The 19,410-nt window shown below is 41.4% G+C and overlaps 2 protein-coding genes and 1 long non-coding RNA gene across 11 annotated transcripts in view; 1 reads left to right on the top strand and 2 right to left on the bottom strand.

Moving 5' to 3' along the window:
- LOC145440810 (uncharacterized) overlaps window positions 1–19,410 on the bottom strand; it is a 300,641-nt gene that overhangs the window by 109,164 nt on the left and 172,067 nt on the right. The gene's annotated exons all lie outside the window — the stretch shown is intronic.
- LOC145440806 (uncharacterized) overlaps window positions 1–19,410 on the bottom strand; it is a 129,859-nt gene that overhangs the window by 73,150 nt on the left and 37,299 nt on the right. The gene's annotated exons all lie outside the window — the stretch shown is intronic.
- On the top strand, window positions 1,969–10,673 carry LOC145440799 (ELAV-like protein 1). 9 transcript variants are annotated; one of them, XR_013915620.1, is made up of 11 exons: window positions 1,969–2,920; window positions 3,077–3,251; window positions 3,789–4,078; window positions 4,137–4,290; window positions 4,992–5,235; window positions 6,654–7,160; window positions 7,533–7,713; window positions 8,313–8,438; window positions 8,505–8,555; window positions 10,008–10,173; window positions 10,237–10,673. XR_013915620.1 is itself a non-coding variant. In XM_080318548.1 (10 exons), the coding sequence occupies exons 2-10, from the start codon at window positions 3,083–3,085 to the stop codon at window positions 8,547–8,549; spliced, it is 1,680 nt and encodes a 559-aa protein (XP_080174674.1). In that variant the 5' UTR covers window positions 1,971–2,920; window positions 3,077–3,082; the 3' UTR covers window positions 8,550–9,864. The 9 variants fall into 9 exon arrangements, 3 of the variants coding, with proteins under 3 accessions (XP_080174673.1, XP_080174674.1, XP_080174672.1); XR_013915623.1 differs by having other exon boundaries at window positions 8,313–8,442; window positions 10,096–10,173; XR_013915622.1 differs by having other exon boundaries at window positions 8,313–8,442.

Here is a 19,410-nt window from a genome sequence, read left to right as displayed (position 1 = left end):
AATCACTGACCTACAGTGCAAAATCTACGATACAAACGAAATGCGCAAGCTGCAAAATTTTTGGACTTTATAAACAATTTTGACATTTTTTGACCTAAAAAAAATCGCGCTAATCACAGAGAAAGGTGTAATCATACTGATACAAAATCCCACAAAAATTGCAATGCAATAAAAAGACAGGAAGGTATCGAAACGACTTGGAGTAGTCTTTGAAATCAGACTCCCACCTTGGCCTAGGGCCTAGGCGATGTATAGAGGAGGCATGCACACTGCACAGTGCACACTGAATGAATAGTAAAAGAAGATAATATAAAAAAGCAAGCGGCAAAATGAGGTGGCATGTCACGGAAGGCGATATCGATTGGTCAGGCCGTGGTTCGGTAATCTTGAGGACGGACTAATCTGCAGCAAAAATCAGCAGGCAAGGGCACATGGAAGTGAGAGAGAACGGCGGTGAAAGATTACGTGAATGGAAGTCGTTCAAAAAGCGTATAAAAGAAAAATACCTGGAATTTAGTGTATATTTTTATTGTCGTGATGAGTAGGCGATTATAGTGCCAAATGTGCAATAAAAACCACAATTCAATTCAATGTATTGTTAACAATTTCATCATTTCAATACACCACAAGTCTACGATACAATGAAAGATAAGGAGGTGTCAAAACGACATGGAGTAATTTTCGAAATCAGACACGTAGCCTACTTGGCCTAGGAACTTAGGCGATGTAAAATAACAAGGTGGCATGCACATTGCACAGTGCACACTGGATGAAAAGTAGAAAAATATAAAATGACAGACAAACTAAGGGGCTGACTAGTATTGATTCAGTGAAAAGTAAAGCCAGAGTCTGTATGTCCAATTGGTGCTGGCGGGGTTCAAAGTAGTCATTATACACATGACACCGCTACTGATGAGGGTCAGTCGAAAAGCTTTTAGCGAATAAATTAGCAATATGAAGTTATGTTTCGCGTTATTCTGAAGTTCTGTACCACAAATGGCTTGTAGGCCTACATGTAAAATTGTAGTAGAAGCGATGCATTCAATTTCTACTAAATCGCATGTGTATGAAGTTTTTAAGACAGGTTGAAATAACTTCATCTCTAAAAGTAGAAAAGCCAGATCTGAAAAGTAGTCAAGTAAGTCGTTTTTAAGAAGTAGATTTGAACGATGGACTGTAGACTTTTGTTGATTAAGTGCTGTTGACATCTTTCGAAATCACAATAGACTTCTTCTCAACTAGGCCTAGTGCAGAATGACTAATAATGACGACTCAAGTTGGTAGAGGTTTCGAATTACTTTTTTACCGTGACAATAAGGTTCTTATGGTTGTATAATTTTGCAAACTGAACAAGTAAATTGTTCACATGAAAGAAGTTCGCTGATCCATGCATTTTGAGTAAACGAGATGCCGCTTTAGTACAGGCCTATCTTAAAGCTGATATTTTAATGGTTTGAATGTTTTCCATGGGTTATGCCCTCATCAAAAAAGTGTGTGAACCACTGGAGAACTTGTATATTGAGTGACCTGATCAGGGCCTGATTTGTAACATTTCGATGGAAAACAAAAATGACGAAGTGAAACATGTTTTGAGGAGGTTCGTAGTTTTGAATTATTTCTTCCGTGTTTCCAAATTTCACGTTTCCTTTATTTATGGATTAAAGAGAAGAAGTCATTATTTAAATAATTATTTCGTAAACAAATAGATGCGAAGAAACTCACGGAAGCATGAGCCGCAGGCACAACGACGATAGCATGAACTACAATATTCTCCGACAACAGCCACCACACATCGAATGACATTGTTTTACTTGATAAACTATATTTATAGTGCGAAATTGTTGATGGCAGAAAGCGTGATGTCGGCTGTCAGTGTCAGTTTCAGTCTCACCAGAAATGTTCCAATATATTGTCTGAAGCTCATTGAAGTTAACTGACCATGACGAGTTGAAAACGATTGATCTCTTCCGCTGCAGGCTGCTGTGCAGTTCGCGGGGTGGTTGGTTTCATTATAAAATTATTTAGCTAGTGGCTAGTCGATGGTGCATTTCTATTACAACTGGTGTTTCGGGCACTGGTAGGACATGTGGCGTTAGATTTTAACTTGAATATTTCACGTCGCTAAAGTTTTATCACGGTTCCCTTGCTTTGCTTTCGCAGGCCGGGCTGCTGCATTAGAAATATATAAATTCCTGTGTCCTGCGTCACAATCTTGTATATTATACTTCAATTCAACCCTATAATCAGTGATTTACTAACTTGATTGCCTTTCTTGAGGATCCTCTCGTGTACCGTACCTGGTAGCAGTTCTATGATAACGTTTAGCTTTGCAATCGTGGGGTTCAGGTACAGTTTATCCTTGATATTTTTGTTGAATTTCGTCATTATGCGTGATTCCTGTGCGAGCTATGACGACTGCTGCATGCGGAAGTTGACATGTGAAACATGATAACTCTAGTAGCGGGTTGGAACGTACGTTCTGCTATCATGCAGACAACCCATGTCTGTTGCTGTCTCGACGTCGCACAAACATTGCATCATCATGTAGGTTAAACATTGAACAATTGAGCATGTTTGAGACAGTGTGCAGTTGATTTGATTTTAGACTTTGATAGTCATTTCTGATGAATATTGCTTGGATGCTTAATTAATTGTACCAGTATTAACCCAAACGTGGAATGCTATTATAAATTTAGTGGAACCCTCCTTTTAGCTGCCAATTGCTATGTTGCAAGTAAACCTGTATGGATTTGCTGGACCCATCCATGTTTTAGCCCTCAGTTCATCCATAAATTCTGTCTCGTTTATTTAACAGCAGATATTGTTTTGCACAAAGTGTCTTAATTTCAGTTTGATCATTTCTATATCAAGCTTAGCTTATCGCTGTGATCTTCGCATTCTTAATGAGAACCTGTCGAAGGTGAGAATATATTCATTTCAGCCATTGATTCTGTGTTTGTTAGAGAAATTAATTTGAAAAGAATCTGAACATGTCATTTGCCATGATGTTCTCGTGACATTAGCTGCATTTTCTGGAATGAATTTTCTATATACTTGTGTACTTGTTTCTTGACAGTGCGAAATGAACAATATAGCTTTGTTGAGTGGAACCAAAGGTTTGGTAGATACCCTCGGAATGACGGCTCCACAAAATCCTCATCAGGCTCCAGTTCTTGCCTACACCCAGTCACATTCCTGTGCGTCGCCAATCATTTCGGACTCGTGTGTCAGCACACAGCAATCGTACCAAGGTGGGAATGTTTACTTTCCGTGGATGTCATTTTATTTCTTTAGAGCTGATGATGCGCCAGACTGGAAACAGTGTTGTTTTCGGCAATAAATTGTGCGTGAATGGTTTCTTCCTTGACTGAAACAACAAGTAATTACATGAATGAACGTTGGCAACAATTACACTATGGCCGATGCATATTATAGCAATGGCCAAAGTGCAGTATTTTTTCTGAAATCTAATCCTGTTTTCCGACTGCCACCAGTTTGATATTTACAACTGTTATGGCATCCTTTTGATATCAATTTTGTATTCTTTAACGGCAATCTGTATAATTGTTGCCGTTTAATACTCCTATCGTGCTTCTGCTGATTAATCGAGAGTGTGACAGCCTTCGACAAAAAAGGCAGCCGATCTGTCTTGAATCATAATTCCCTATATACCCACACCTATATCATCACTACTAATATAACATAATATAATATAACATAATTTCAGTAGCTTTTTAGCGACATCATGATTATGTAGATGTGATAATTATGTAGTGCATTCGTTTCAGTAATTTCAGACCCTGCTGCCACCACGGTTGGCACTTCGCTGTCGACAAGTCCCGCAGACGATGAATCAAAGACGAATTTGATTATAAACTACCTCCCACAAACGATGACCCAGGAGGACTTGAGAAATCTATTCTGCTCCATCGGAGAGTTGGAATCTTGCAAACTGATCAGAGACAAGCTGACTGGGTCAAGTTTGGGTTACGGTTTCGTCAATTTTGTAAAGGCTTCCGACGCCGAGAGGGCCATAAAGAATTTGAATGGGTTGCGCATGCAGCAAAAAACCATCAAGGTATTCGTCTTGCCATCAGACCGTGTCTTGAGTATTATCCACCATTTCTGTCTTGCAGGTATCGTTCGCAAGACCCAGTACTCCATTAATAAAAGATGCTAACCTGTATGTCAGTGGTCTGCCGAAAACTATGACACAAGATGATCTACAAAGAATATTTAGTCCCTATGGACGGATTATTACTTCACGGATTCTTGTCGACTTTTGCACAGGTGTATGAATATGGTTTGAGCAGCTGATAGCATTTTGAATATATTATAATTAGTTACCGGTAGTTCTATTTTGTGGTTTGAGATGGTATGTGGAAAGTCCAAGTATGTAGAATGTGCATTTTATGCTACAACAAATAATATAATGCAACTTCTACACCACAATAAATATAGCTTGGTGTTATACCGACCATGCCTATTTCATTGCACTTTGCGACGATGCTGTGGATTGATCACAACTTCACAGATTGTCCTTTTCACTAACATATGTAGCTTTGTTACCTTTGTACCAAATGTTTCTCATGCTGCGATACGGCATATAGAGGTTTCGACGATTTAACTGCGGAAAATACATTCGAAGCTATAACATTTTCCCCAGCCGTAGTAATGACTGAAAAAATGGTGGTTGAAATTCAACATGTACTATGTTCCGCATTTTCAAATGGGTAGGCTACGCATCTGACGAACAGTAGATCATTCAAAATCCTCTTAATAAATTGAGCATTCATGTTTTATGTATCTTAACTAAGGAAGGTGGATTCGGTGTAGTTAGATTCCGGGATTGCTACTGGTTGCTAAATAATGCATGCCAGTACTATGACCGAAATGCAGCGATTAGATTTTATCTGACGTGTTGCTGGAAGGCTTTTCTATACCGTACCTGTTGTCTTGAGTCCATAACTGACACTTAACATTTGCAATAGGTATGTCGCGTGGTGTTGGCTTCGTGCGGTTCGACAAACGGCCCGAAGCCGAGGTAGCCATAAACACTTTGAACGGGACCATTCCACCTGGGGCCAAGGATCCTATCACGGTCAAATTTGCTAACAATCCATCTCAGAAGAATCAGCAGGTCTTTCAAACTCTGTACGCGGCCGCGGCTTCACCTACGAGGCGGCTGGCTGCGACTGCTCCCGGGCCTTTATATCATCAAGCACGCAGTTTCAGGTAGGTGGAATGTTAAATCGTTCTGCACATAATAATACTGTATGGCGATTGTGGTAATTGTGTGCGACGTGACTGCAGATTTTGTGTAGTGGGTGATAAGAAGTGGATTGGTAGTGGCATGTCAACCTGTAGCCGTAATTGTACTTAATTATTGTCATCTGTCACTGTTACAATTTCGTTAATTGGAATTGTTATGTGGAGTAGTAATTCGCTGTATGCATTACTAATGCTACTTAATAGCACTGCCAGATTGGCGATATTCTACTGGCAATAAGCATTCTTGGCTATCTACTGACTTCAATATTCTCTGTGGAATATAATTGCATCGATTTCTAGGTGGTTTTGGAACATAACCACATGCCCGCTACAATACTGTTAGGAATAGTGACCGTGTTTCTCTCCATTTTAAGTTTCAGTATCTTACCGAAGTTCAATCTTCCATCATCCGATCGAAATTATTTGGTTTCTCGATCAGGAGCTTCACTGTTTAATCATCGGGCGCTTGCGCTACTGTGAATGCATATTCTAATCACAAAAGATGAGTAATCTTTTGACATGTTGTACAAGGCCTAAACTGACATTCACGAGGTATTTCCTTCCCTGACGTTGAGTCAAAGTGTTCATATGGTTCGACATACCAGTAGTCTGCATTGTAGGCCTAGGTGATACCACGAACCGTTAAACAATAATTATCTGTAAATCTGTACAACAGCTGTTGCCACTGTAATGCTGTGAGCAAATTTTTTCTTTACATCAGTGCAGTATAGCCTTGCATGGTGTTGTCAAAGTTGCAAGGCTTGTAATGAGGATTATAGTGATGTGTGTGCCGTTTTCAAGCATTTCCTGTTTCCGGAGATGTATTGTTCAACGCTTGCCATGGCGCCAATTTCTAATATGTCGCTTAAACTATTGGCTCGATAATCTCTTTCAGGCAAATCCTTTTGGCCACCACGGCAGTTCTTCAAAATTTTGGTTTTACAACACGAGCAATACGTTTAAATTATTTTTTGTTGGTAGGCTTACACTGCGCACCTCTGATTTTGTACAGCTTGTGCACAAATATTTTGGCACACTTTTTTTTGAGTGCTATATTTCAATGTGTAGCACATTTTTCATTCAAAATTATCACTTTCTTTTTAGTTATTGACTCTAGCGACTGCGAAGTAGTGATGTTCAAAGTTAACCACGAAGACATGACAACTGAGATTTACTCTGCTGATATCGTAGGTGGTTAGGTACTCAAATGAAATGCCAATCTCGTGATTCAATGAATAGCTATCAGCTCAACCTGAGGAATATTTGCCTTTTATCTGTTTGCGAAGGTGCATACCTATTTTTCTCGAATAACCTGCTGGCCTTCATTAATGAGACTGATGGCGGTGAGACTTGTCATTACTAACTCATGTATATTTAATCAGAGCATCCCCATACCCGGAAGTAAGAGCTGGAACTTTGGTCGCCGCAGGCTCCACAGCGCTCCCCCTCACCCTTGCCCCCTCCGCCGAGTTCACGTTCCCCGCCACCCTACCTACCCTTCAAGCCGCGTACGCCCAGACCGCTCTTGTACAGGACCCGCTCACACTACAGTCATTCGCTGGGCTGCAGGCGCTTCCAACAGCGTCAGCCTTTCCAACAGCGTCAGCCTTTCCAACAGCGTCAGCCTTTCCAACAGCGTCAGCCTTTCCGATGCAGGCCCAGACCGCTTTGACCCTATCCTCCCAGCTTCAACCTAGCTCGATGCCCACTCATGATCTAGCCAATTCGGCGTTGGCCCAGTCCACCCTGCTGGCGGCGCAGGCTCCGGTGTCTCGACAGGCTACGGTCGCCAACATCGGCATGTTGACACAGGTTGGCGCCACAACCACAGCGGCTACTACTGATCCCTCGACCTCTTCAGTGTCAGGAGCGACTGCTGCCAGCAATTGGTTAGTAGGGGCAGACGCATTGGTTATAAGTTGAGAGCCGGCCGAATTTCAAATGATTCAACTTTGGCCCTTCTATTGTTCATTTTTTGATTCGTGCATGCTTACTGCGCGGTCTAGAAGATAAACTACGCGACTCTCTCGATCTACGGTAGATATTTGGATTTTAGATATCGTTTACATGCATGTTTTGGTGTGGTTTATGTCAATTCGCATGGTGCTTGGAAGTTGCTAGAAGTTTGTTGATTTGTGTTGGGCATGGCGTGTTGTTAATTACCTTGATAATTGATTTGGTTCTGTGTTAGATTTTGGTTGACGTTTTGTTATTATTCATGGAGCACGCCCTAATATATACGTCCGTATGGTTTTGGAAAGGTATTCGACAATAAGCCCGGACTTACTGACTATGGGTATCAACAACTCCTCGCCTTCAAATGTGCTCGGGCAAGGAACGTCGTTTGGATGTTGTATATTTGTGTATAACTTGGCTCCTGATACGGAGGAGAATTTGCTATGGCAACTGTTTGGACCGTTTGGGGCGGTGACCAGCGTGAAGGTAGGTGTTTTTCGATAGGTTGTCTGTGCAATTGTGTGCGTCTGTATGTGATCATTGCTAGAGAGATTTAAGCTACATCACAATCATTTTCACAATATTATCTGAACAGGCTAGGCTGTTATCTTTGTTATAGATTTTAATTCAAGAAAAATTTGTTTTCATGGAAGCAAAGTTGTGGTTCAGGGAGATGTTTTAATAATCTCTGGTTGATTGGTATGCCCACTTGATAATTCCTACCTCTTTGAACATGCGTTTGGAGTGGTCAATTCATGTTCCGATGACTCTAAAGCTGCAACAACTTGATTCAATGTCTCGAAAATTTGTTGGCGACTCCTGTCCTGCTGGTCGCTGTATTCTGCTTCAAACTAGGAAAATGATTCTCCATTTCGACACTGAATTCAACTGTGGCGATGATAGCAGTTATTTTAGTTTGCCATGTACAACTTGACTCTCTTCTGGAAACTTAGTAAGCTCTCTCAGTTATAATATGGCTTCGAATTATTAGAATTCTATGAAGCCTTCCAGCCAGTTTTGTATGTGATGGACACTGCAACATCGCTTCTAGTTGCACGTTGTCAATGATCCCTTGTAATTTCCAGGTGATAAGGGACTTCCAAACGCAAAAGTGCAAAGGATACGGATTTGTCACAATGATCAATTATGAAGAGGCGTTATTAGCTGTGTGCACTCTGAACGGTTATAAGCTCGGGGACCGCATCTTACAAGTTGGTATTGACCGCGTACTAGTGATGCAAAGTCAGAGAAATTAATGTCCGAATTTTTCCACGCAGGTTTCTTTCAAAACTAATCGTCCCGCTATGAAACTTCCGCACTAATTCACAGTAAGCCTTGTCTGACCGTTGAGTTCCGATTTGTGCTTGCGCGGTTTCAATTCGGTTGACACCCGCTCGTAACGCTGTCTACTTCGTGTGTTGAAGGAGTGTCGCACCCGTTTAAGATGGTGCCGCCATTTTTTTACGGACGTGTTTGGTAATGGGTGGGTTTTGTGGAGGGGTTGTGGTTTTGTTTGGTGGTCTCTTCTGTTCCGGGCTTTGCTCACATCCACCCCCTGTGTGCGAGTTGAGTTTGTGATATGAATGTGTTGCAATTTTACTTGCTCGCTTGATAAGCAATCTTACTTGCGTTTTAGTGTCGGGGTGGATTTTATACACCTTCTGTATGTAATGTACATACTTGACCTCATCCGTAGATCCATGTTTTATTGTTGGATACCGAAGGACGTACTAACAAGGGCGGGGTAATTCCTAATGTTGGTATGCCCCTCTACTTGAGATTTATATTGCAGCCATGTACTGAAGCATTTCATAAAAATGAATATTGGATTTTAAGTTTGACTGTGGTTCATCCTTTTTTTGTGTATGCAGTGCCCCATTGTCACAAACGAATCCGAGCGTACTACAACTGCCATTCTATATGCATGTTATCGATTTTTGATTTTCAGTCACGACAAGACTACACCCGTTTACTCTTTGAGAATGAAAGCATATTTGTAACTTCCCTGATATCTTGAGCGTTTGGAAAATTCGTGCCTTTGTGTAAAGACTTCTCTTATTCAACATATATATTTTGAAGAGGACCCATGCCGATAACAGCTCCTGCCTAATGATACTCTTGCCATCATACATAATATGTTTCGTCTTGCCTGCTCCGATATTTTGCGATGAGAATTACTTGTGTTTGTTCCGTTGTTTTCATTGTGTATTATACCATAGCTATGCTTGCCCGCAGTGCCACTGTTAACCGCTTTTGCGGTCGGGTGTCAGTTTCATTCGCACGCAGTAACCGATGTGCAATAATATCTCAGCGTTCCGTGCGAAGATTACCGTAATGTTGGCCTATGCTGCTTTGTGGAATTGTTCCGTAACGGTGGATTAGGTTGTCCTCTCCTGTTCGTGAAGTGCTTCGCTATTGTCTTCAATGATTCGGTTACGAGCCCAGTACCATTCCTGATTTTTGATATCATTTGTTGAGATTAGTTTCCGGAAACTGTGTTATTCTAAGTCAACGTCATCCCTATTTTCTTCATTTGCCGTTCCGTACTGCTTTTGTGTTATTATACTTTCATTCCTGTCACTTTACGAAATTTTTATGTTATTCATTAAACGGTTTCTTTGTATCCGGAGTACGGTACACCTTCGTCTTTGATTTGTCGATCGGTTTTTGAATGTTGATCAGGGTCAGTTAACGTTGAAGTTCAGTTGGAAAGGATGTTGATTTTAGGTATTGTTTTGCTGGTAGTTTCTGTGTTGCGTCATTCATTACGCCACTTGTAGCCACGAGCGTGCTCTCGCGCTCAACATGCTACGAGGGCAGAAACGACGCAAAGCACGTTTTCCTGGTATGGTGTTTCCTTTTCCGTAGGCGTAGACCATGATACGACGCTGTGAACAGGATATAGAAGCGGAGACTCGTCTGGTAGAGGGAAGCCAGCAACCGGAGGTGACTGATGCAATAGTAACACTTGAATGTTGTTCCTTCAATATTTTTTTCGACCAATTGCAGCACGGATACGTGGCGTCTAGACACGGCTCACGAAATGAAGGCTACAGGCCTGGTCACGCTAAGATGGTGGTGAAGACACCACGGCACTACCCGTTATGGTTGTTTTCTATCTATTTCAGGATGCTGACGACCTGCTAAAAGTTCGCGGACATCACTTTGACTTATCCAACGTATGCCTGAAATAGTCGTGTTCGGCTACCGGCAATCTCTGCCGGGCTGTGGTAATATTTTCCCGTGTAGGCTATATTCGATGATTCCAATGTTTTGCAGTTTCATCTTACGGTTGCCAGATTGGCCCTTTCGGGCCAAATTTGTGGAATTTGCAGTTGACCCCAAAAATTGACTTGGCCCCTTATTTTCAATATTTGGCTCATTTTGATGGCAATTGAGACATACCATCTAACTACCTATTCAAATATATGTGTCTCGCAAATTGAGCTGACAATGTTTATGCCAATATCAAAGATTCGAGTGGAAACACTGTAGCAGATGAAGATTTGTAATTGCTTTGTAGAATGTAGAGATAGAATGTGCTGGAATTATAAATACAGAATAGTGAATAGGTGAACGAAAAAGCATCGAACATGACTGGAAGCTAAGTAGCAGAAAAAGTCTGAAGTCTTATAGTACTTATTGATTGATTGAAATTTCTAAGAAAAAAACTTCAACATAACCGGACAGTTTTTGGGTGAAAAATCTAAAAATTAAGCAAATAAGTTGGATAAGTTTCAAATGTAAAGAAAGTATTCTCTCAATTTTTTATTAAAATACATGAAATTTAATCACTTGATCTCATATTATAGCACAAAAAGTTTTATTTTACGATTTTTTATTCAGTTTGAAAAGGCTTGAAACAATACGGTAGGAGTTGTTGTAGTTGGATCCAGTGTAGTTGCAGGTAGTGGATTTGGTGTCCTACAACAGTATCAACAATATAAAACTGGAATTCCAGGTGATTGACAAAAGGGTCATGGGTAACAGTGACGTGCGGTCCAATGAGGCAGGTGAGTGGGGTAGTGCCTCGCCTGTCGTCAGGGCGAATTAGTGAAAATTGTGAAAACCCTCCATGAGTCGATGATTATTGATATTTTACATTGATGTTCATAAATAACTAAATTTGAACATTTTTTCACACAATATCATCAATTTGCATTATTATTATTCAAAAATACAGTGCGAAAGGAGAGTTGCGGCACAGGTGAGGCACGGGCGGGTCGTGCCTCACCTGCGACAATAATGCAATTCATAACAACTGATATCAATCAAATGCTATCGTCACACTGATTCCAAAAATCCAAATATTAACAAACCACCAGAACCACCTCAAAATCGCCAAGGAAGGTGACATAAGGCCTTATTACAAACAATGCCATCGCAGAAAAACATAATGGTCAGGTGCGGCACAAACGAATTTGCCTCGTGTACTATTCGCTAACAATTGGACAATCGCAGCACAGTGAAACGCGCTATCGATTTCGGAATACAGCAGTCTCGACTGTCTTGGAGGAATTAAATAGACGGCCAATGCGCAACGCGGAGCAAATGCGGTCCCACATACTTATGTAGCCATGTTATTTATTTTCCGTTAAATTGTGGTATGTGATAGCTACTTGCATAGGCTGCATTATTGTCGCTGCTTTATGCTTCGAATAATTTCTACCGGTACTTGAAGCGATATAGTCTATTATTATCCGTCTAAACTTGCCCATTTAGCACAATAGCGACCAGTCCTACACATGTATTGTATGTTGAATTGCAACGGCTATCAGTGTGCAAAGAAAATGCTCTCTATACCCGCTGTTGTTGTTATTCACATTTTGGATCTCTTTAGCAAGTAGGCTACTTTACGTGCATGTGTGTTTGTGTGTGTGTGTGTAGGGGGGGTCCGTGCCTCACCAGCCATGAACATCACCGCACGTCACTGATGGGTAATGTTGCAACGCTATTGAGCTGTTGGGGCCTTTTTTCTCAAAAGATGTCTGTCAAACCTGTTTCATCTATGCATCCATTACGTTTAAATATTCTTTATGTCAGGGGCGGGCAACTTCTCCAGTCGGCGGGTCGGATATAGGAAAATTGAATACTTGGCGGGCCGGATTGCTGAATCGATAAATTAGTCGCCCATTTATCCACATACCGTTATATAAGGAATAAATCATATTTAATAAATGTATTTTAACGACAGCAATGTAACTTCAAAGCCATTTCTCGCCAACAATGACGAAGACAATGTGGATTTGAGAACAGCATTGTCATACAGGCGCCACCATGGCTGCTGCTCTCTGATCAATCGACACGCGGTGCAATCCTTTCAAGGCGTTCGATAAGCCCGGTACCACAAATTTACCAAGATATCAATTCATTCGGGCTTAGTAGGTGACGACATAGCGTGGTTGTTCAACTGTGTGGCCTATTTTATCTCGATTTTGAATTCATGCGGCCCGCGACCTCTACGAAATTTGAAAGTGGTCCGTTTCGAGTTGGCGACCCCTGGCATAAGCGGTGTCTTACAAAAGCCTAGAAGTGTGCCGTCGACTGTTACGGAATCAAAAATAAGAAATATCGACCTGGTGTAAATGGCCGAGTGTAGTCGACAAACACCATGATTACCACAAATGACATGAGGTTGAGTACATCGTCAAATGCCGATAATGCAAGTATTCTCGCTTCGACGAACTTACGCATAGGCAGGCCGTGTTATTTTTGGCATATGCCAAAACTGCCAAAAATAACTTATTTTTGGCATTTTTCGATTTTTATTTTTGGCAATTTTGGCATCGTCCTCTAAATAGATAGTTTCAGCCTCGAATTAGTCACAAAAACGCTTTATTTGGGCTAGTTTGTCAAAAGACACCACGAAATGTGCAGCATCCACGTATAATCAGTGCCAACAAACAATAAGAAGAAGAAAAAACCTAACGATTTCATAGGTTAATAATATCAAACGAAACTACAAAATGTGCAGTATCCATCGGACTCGGTGCCAATAAGCAAAAAAAGAAAGGAAGAAAAGCCGAACAAACATGCTCAACTGCTGATTGTTACAGCTGTTGAATAGACTTAAATCGTTTGCACTGTAACAGTGCTTCCAAACTCAGGTCAGCTAAGTTTCTCCTAAATTCATTTCTCGCCCAGCGAATCTGGGAAATATCGGCTTTAACAGTAGCCGTTGAGAGAAAGAAAGTTGCCAGTCATCCACAAAAGGTTTTCAGAGCTTCAAAATCTTTGGAGGGCCGAACCGGCTTCCATGCATCATGAAAAGAGATCACTTCGCCAGTGCCATCGATCTCATCGCGGAAAGAATTTACTTCCCGATCCATTTCCAGGAGTTTCCTGTGTTGTCTCTCAACACATTCTATTTAGTAGCCCGACTATCATTTCTCCTTCAGTCTAACGATATATTTTCGAAGGACTTTTGTCACTTCAGGTGGCTTTAATATTACCAACTCGCATGGAAGAGTCCTGGGAAGGTTAGCTTGTTTAAGACATTGACGCAACAAGACTGTCTGGCAGAACGAGACTATGCAGCTCAGAAATAGCCAGACAGTTTGTTGCATCACAATGTTCAACTCGATCACAATGTAAAAATCGTGGTTGATTTGGGGGGTTCCAGCTCCATGAGCAGAATATAATTTATATTTTAATAATCAGTACTGCGGCAGCTTCTCATTGATACCCGTTTTATCAAATTTAGTGCTCGACAAGCCGGTCAAAAATGGTCGTAAAATTGCCTTTGGACAAATGGAAAGTATGACGTAAACCAAATGCAGTCCGCCGTTCAATCTCGCTGTGCCCACACCATTTAGGACACCATGCTTTCACCCCTAATGGGTGGACTGGACCCAGATTAAGAAACCTGCCTTTCACAAACGCTCTTCTCGCTTGTAACGCGGTCCTGTTAACACAACACCATGAACAAAATACACTATTTTGCAGTCCGTGTTATTTTTGGCATATTGGCATATTGCTTATTTTTGGCATTTTCAGATTTTTATTTTTGGCAGTTTTGGCATCTGGCTCCTGAAATGCCAAAAATAACACGGCCTGCGCATAGGCCTATAAGCACCACCCTCGCCCGCTGCGCAGTGCGTATACATGTGTATAATAACATACGGTCACTAAAATTTGACGTATGCCAGCAAGTAGTGGGAAGCCCGGGGCCGCGGGTCACATGGAAAACTGTCTGCGGGCCGGACAAAATCCTTTCGCGGGCCGGATCCGGCCGCGGTCCGTATGTTGCCCGCCCTTGCTTTATGTAATAGGAGGAAAATATTTATCAAACCGTCTTGGGTTAGCAAATAATTCTCTTGTTGCTATATAACAGGGTTGGGCGACTTTTACGGTAGACAGGCCTCATGTCACCAACAGTGATGTCAAGCGCCGGGTTCCGATGTAACCGTATAAATGGCCTATCAACGTAGGCCTATTCTAGGACGTACGGCTGTATTTTGCTTATAGTATTATCTGTACAGCACAGAAACAGAACTCGATCGATTAATTTATTGGAGTAGGCCTAGCCTATAATTTATGTCGCCTTAAATATGTCCTGTCCATGTGTGTGTGTGACATCTGACATTCAAGTCGAAATACAAGCAATTACTACTAAATAAATACAGTCCATCCACAAGATTACCGGACCACGACTGACCTATCGATCTCGCTTCCCATGACATGCCGCCCTATTTCTTGTCGCTTTCTTTTTCCATACTGTATTCTTTACTTTCATTCAGTGTGCATGCCTCCTCTTTACTACGCCTAGGCCAAGGTGGGTGTCCGATTCCATTGACAAATCCAAGTCGCTTCGACATCTTCCTGTATATTCATTGTATCGCATTTTTTGTGGTGTATTGAACTGATAAAATTGCTAATAAACCAATGATGATGATGATCTGTGGTTGCTATACGCAGTCGAAAAAATATGTAGACTTCTGTGACTGCATGGGATTGTGGGCTCGTCAGATGGAGGTGGTGTAGCGAACACCAATCAGTTTGGAGTGCGGCTTCGTATTTTGTTGATATCCACGATAACAAATGTATGTACGTTTTACATGCGGACAAATCACATAGTTTCTTGCGCACATATATATGCGGAAATTCTCGATTCACCATATCAAATTTACGTTACGTTAGCTGGTGAGAAGATAGTTGATAGCTTTATTGTAGAGCGAGCTGCATGAGTGTATGACCAACTTCACTTTAAATACTCGATTTTATTGGCTTAAGACGGTGGCAATGAATAATGATAAATAGTAGGCCAGTGCTTTTCAACCTGTGGGATGGTACGCATTTGTGCGTATGAAAAAAAAGTTGTAGTGCGGATGAAAATCGAAAATTGTTGTTAGGCTACTTTTTCTGACGTGGAATGATTCAAATAAACCCAACAGGAAATTCAAGTGCAGTGACTCGCTCACTTTTGTCGTTGCGACGCAGTTGTAAAAACTTGTTTCGACTTGCACTTGCGACGCACCGCTAACGGTAGCTTTTACTCAATAATATATAATATATATCATTGCTTTTACTGTATAAACTTTGTCTCGTACCAGCCGTATGGAATTAATATTGGCCATGGCCATTTGCCATGTATTGGCACATTATAATTATTACGTAATCAAAAGTCTGGTTCGAAAGCAGGTCTAGTGACCGGCATGCTGCAATGGCAATGACCCTTACCGAATGCTCAACATCGAAAAGATTGCTCATTTCTTTTTCCAAGTATGTTACCGATATGTCGGTAAGTTGTGTCTGACCTATAGTCGATCACAGATGCATCGTTAATCTTCTCAACCCAGAAAATGTTCTTTCAGCAGTGCAAGATGTAACAGGACTGGCTGCGAAGTGCGTATAGGCCCATATGTGCACTGTACATCATTTTAGAACAGGGGTGGGCAAACTACGGCCCGCGGGCCACATGCGGCCCGCCACGCCGTTCTGTGCGGCCCGCGAGAGTCTAAAAAACTTTTAAAAAATTTTGATAAAATGCGTACTAAAAATCGAATTAATGCAGGGACTTGATTAACTTTTTTTAGTATATTTAAACTTGATAATTCTAAGACAGTGGTTTTCAAACCTTGGGGGCGTGAAAGCATCTGAAGCGTGGCGCGAAGCTGAGCTCAACTGAAAAAAATTTTCGCGCTCCGCGCGATTTTCATCCGATTCATAGTTATTGCTTTGTATTTAGTCTGAATTACATATTTAAATATCTCTCATCCACAGTCGTAACTTTCCATGCCATCAAACTACCCCTTAGGTTTGCTAGCATCCTGGGTGCGTTTTGTGATATGACGATAAGGGGGCACGAAATCTTTCACCATCATAAGGGGGCGGGACGTGTCTTAAAAAGTTTGAGAACAACTGACCCAAGGTAAATACTAGATATCACAACGGGATCTGCAACGAGATTGACATAATTTGGATCACCAGTGGGATTTCAGATTGGCCACTTCATTTTCATTTTTAATTAATTCAGTGATGTGCTTATAAAAAACGATTCGGGCGTGTCTTAGGTAGATTCGTTGTCTATATGCGCAGGATGGTGGTATTTATATTTTATCTACACATAATAGTAGACGCGTGTTTGAATCTAACATGGTTATGATGCTGTCAGCATTGTGTGTCCTGGAACTGAGCCAAAAGTGGAATTACTAAATCTATGAACAGAGCGCTGCTCACAGATTTATATTTCAATCCTGTTCTAAGAATCGGGTCAACCGACTTTCATCTCTATAGTTTTGACAATGGTTATTGAGGTCCGCCAGCCTATGAAATCTCGCCACTATATGTTTCAGGCGCGTGTTAGATATCATCAAAGCAATATTTGGCTTGTTTTAAATAGGACATATATTGTCTTCATGTCCTCACTATATAATCAAATATCAATATTGCGTTTTGGTTTATAATCCCAATTTTATATAGTGCGGCCCGCGAATGAATTCAGATGTTGAATGCGGCCCGCGAGCTCAAAAGTTTGCCCACCTCTGTTTTAGAATGATGCATACAGGGACGAGTGTCGACACGTGATGTAAGCGACATCGGTATGTTAATTAAAACATATTCGGCTATAAACGTAGCTGGTGTAGAATGGTCTTTAATGTTGCCTCGGAAGTTGAGCAATTGGATGAAAGGGAGATAGCCGGAGGACTTTATTTGTTCCATGGCAGGGGGTGACGTTGTGTTCTGCCACCATTATGTGAGTAAACTTGCCATCTCCAAACTCTTGGTATAATTATTAAACAACATGTAAAGTCTCATGCACTAAAATTATAAAATCAATCACGCTTTTACCGGAAAGAAAACTGCTCACGATACAGATTGAATCATAATTTCAAATCTGCGTATTCTGACGAAGGTGGGTCACGAAATATTTGCAAAGCGGAAAGTAATCTTCGACTATAAAAAGGTTGAGAAACAATAAAAGACCTGTCAACGGTATTAAAATCTGGCAAGCAGCTTTAACTAAATTTTACGGCTATTCCAAACATCATCATATTAGCATATCGCACCTCTGTCACATAAACCCATAGTCCTGGACTTCATATTCGAACGATATAGGGATGCCACTGAAATATACACTGACGGCTCTAAATCAGCAGAGGTAGCCGGTTTTGCATTTACCATCCCGTCGCTGATGATAAACTTTTCCCAGCCGTGTTCCACCCTTAAGTCAATCTTCACCATAGAAGCACAAGCCATTCTCCACGCTCTAAAATGGATCTGCAAGAATGGCTCATACCAACAAACATATTTGATTCTCTCGGACAGTCTGAGCGTGCTATCCGCTATGATCAACCTGCAGGCACAGCAAACGCAGAATGTTATATTTGAATGTGGTCGCTTGCTGAATCAAGCGGTTCAGAAAGGCGCCATTGTTGTCCTGGCCTGGGTACCGGGGCATGCTGATATCGGTGGTAATGAGTTAGCTGATAAATTCGCTTGGCAAGCTGCCAGGACCGATATCGAAAATACCCCTTCTCAGAGGCTTTCAGACGAAATTAGCCACGTTGAGGCGAAAGCCAAAGTGCGTCAATACTGTCGAGCGACCTGGAACGCCGAATATCAACGAAATGAGCGAGGAGGTCACTATTGAAAGTTCCATAGATCATTGACTGATGGCCACTTTCCATCGATGCATCGACATAGGCTTTACGAACGATTAATATTTCGGCTTCGTTCAGGCCATTGCCGCCTGAAAGCGCATTTATATAAAATTGGATTTAGCGACACCGACCTATGCGACCATTGCACAGTACCTGAAACAGTCGAGCATTTTTTGCTGCACTGCAATCGATATGATCTTCATCGGAACTTTTTATTCGACAGGGCGCGCGAGCTCAAAATCACTGCAACACTCGAAAATCTACTGATCATCCCCGAAATGTTATCCCATGTTGCAGAATTTGTTATATCTTGTGGTACTTACTTGTAAATCGGTTCTTGCCCATATTTTGGTATATCGCTCATTCTAGTCCGTGACGCACCTGACCTTACAGGCGAAAAGCGTCACTCATCTTTTCATCAATAATAATAATAATAATAATATGAGCAGTAATGAAACATCAAATCAAATTTCCAAATCATTCAGAACTTCATGAAGTAACATTAGTTCTGAAGACAATTTCGATTTGACTTGAAGTTCAAGCCGTGTCATTTGACGACATACGAGCGACAAGTACGAGCTGACTCGCTAAACCGTCAAGTTTGCGCGATCCTTCGTTTTCGAATCATTCATGATGTGAAGGACCGTAACTGCCGCACCCTAAATCTCCGATTGGGACTGGGCCGAACTCGAAGGGGGCCTAAAATTATTTCGTCAATTTTTTTCTCGCGCATTGCGCGGTTTATAGTGTCACTAAATGTCTTGAATATTGGATCTTCTTCTCTCACGAAATACTCATGATATATAAAAATTGCCATTTCCGGTCAGCAGCCATTACCGCGCCAAGACGCACCAACACATACTGAAGTTTAGGCTAACACAGGACTCCGAAAAGTGTACCTGGCCGAAAGATAACCTTGGCTGAAAAGGACTGTCCTTTGTTGATCGTAATCTTCGATAAATATATGTCTGATTGTCCATAGGCGCCACAATAGCTGGCGCCGTATCTCGCTGTCCTTGCTATCTGTACCCCACAGGACAAATGCCAGACCACAGAAAAAAATTATTTGCCAGTGAAGAAA

This window comes from Botryllus schlosseri, chromosome 6 (assembly GCF_051294905.1).
Source record: "Botryllus schlosseri isolate E-star chromosome 6, Bs_hap1, whole genome shotgun sequence".
Classification (NCBI taxonomy): domain Eukaryota; kingdom Metazoa; phylum Chordata; class Ascidiacea; order Stolidobranchia; family Styelidae; genus Botryllus; species Botryllus schlosseri.
The sequence above is the reverse complement of the archived record's forward strand: the minus strand, read 5'-3'. Positions and strand labels throughout refer to the sequence as shown.

What these genes read in the sequence shown, in the direction of transcription:
- LOC145440799 (XM_080318546.1), top strand. Translation starts at nt 3,083, where the DNA reads ATGAACAATATAGCTTTGTTGAGTGGAACCAAAGGTTTGGTAGATACC. An exon ending in CACACAGCAATCGTACCAAG is followed by an intron (nt 3,252 to 3,788) that starts GTGGGAATGTTT and finishes CATTCGTTTCAG; the next exon opens with TAATTTCAGACCCTGCTGCC. An exon ending in TCGGGGACCGCATCTTACAA is followed by an intron (nt 8,439 to 8,504) that starts GTTGGTATTGAC and finishes TTTTCCACGCAG; the next exon opens with GTTTCTTTCAAAACTAATCG.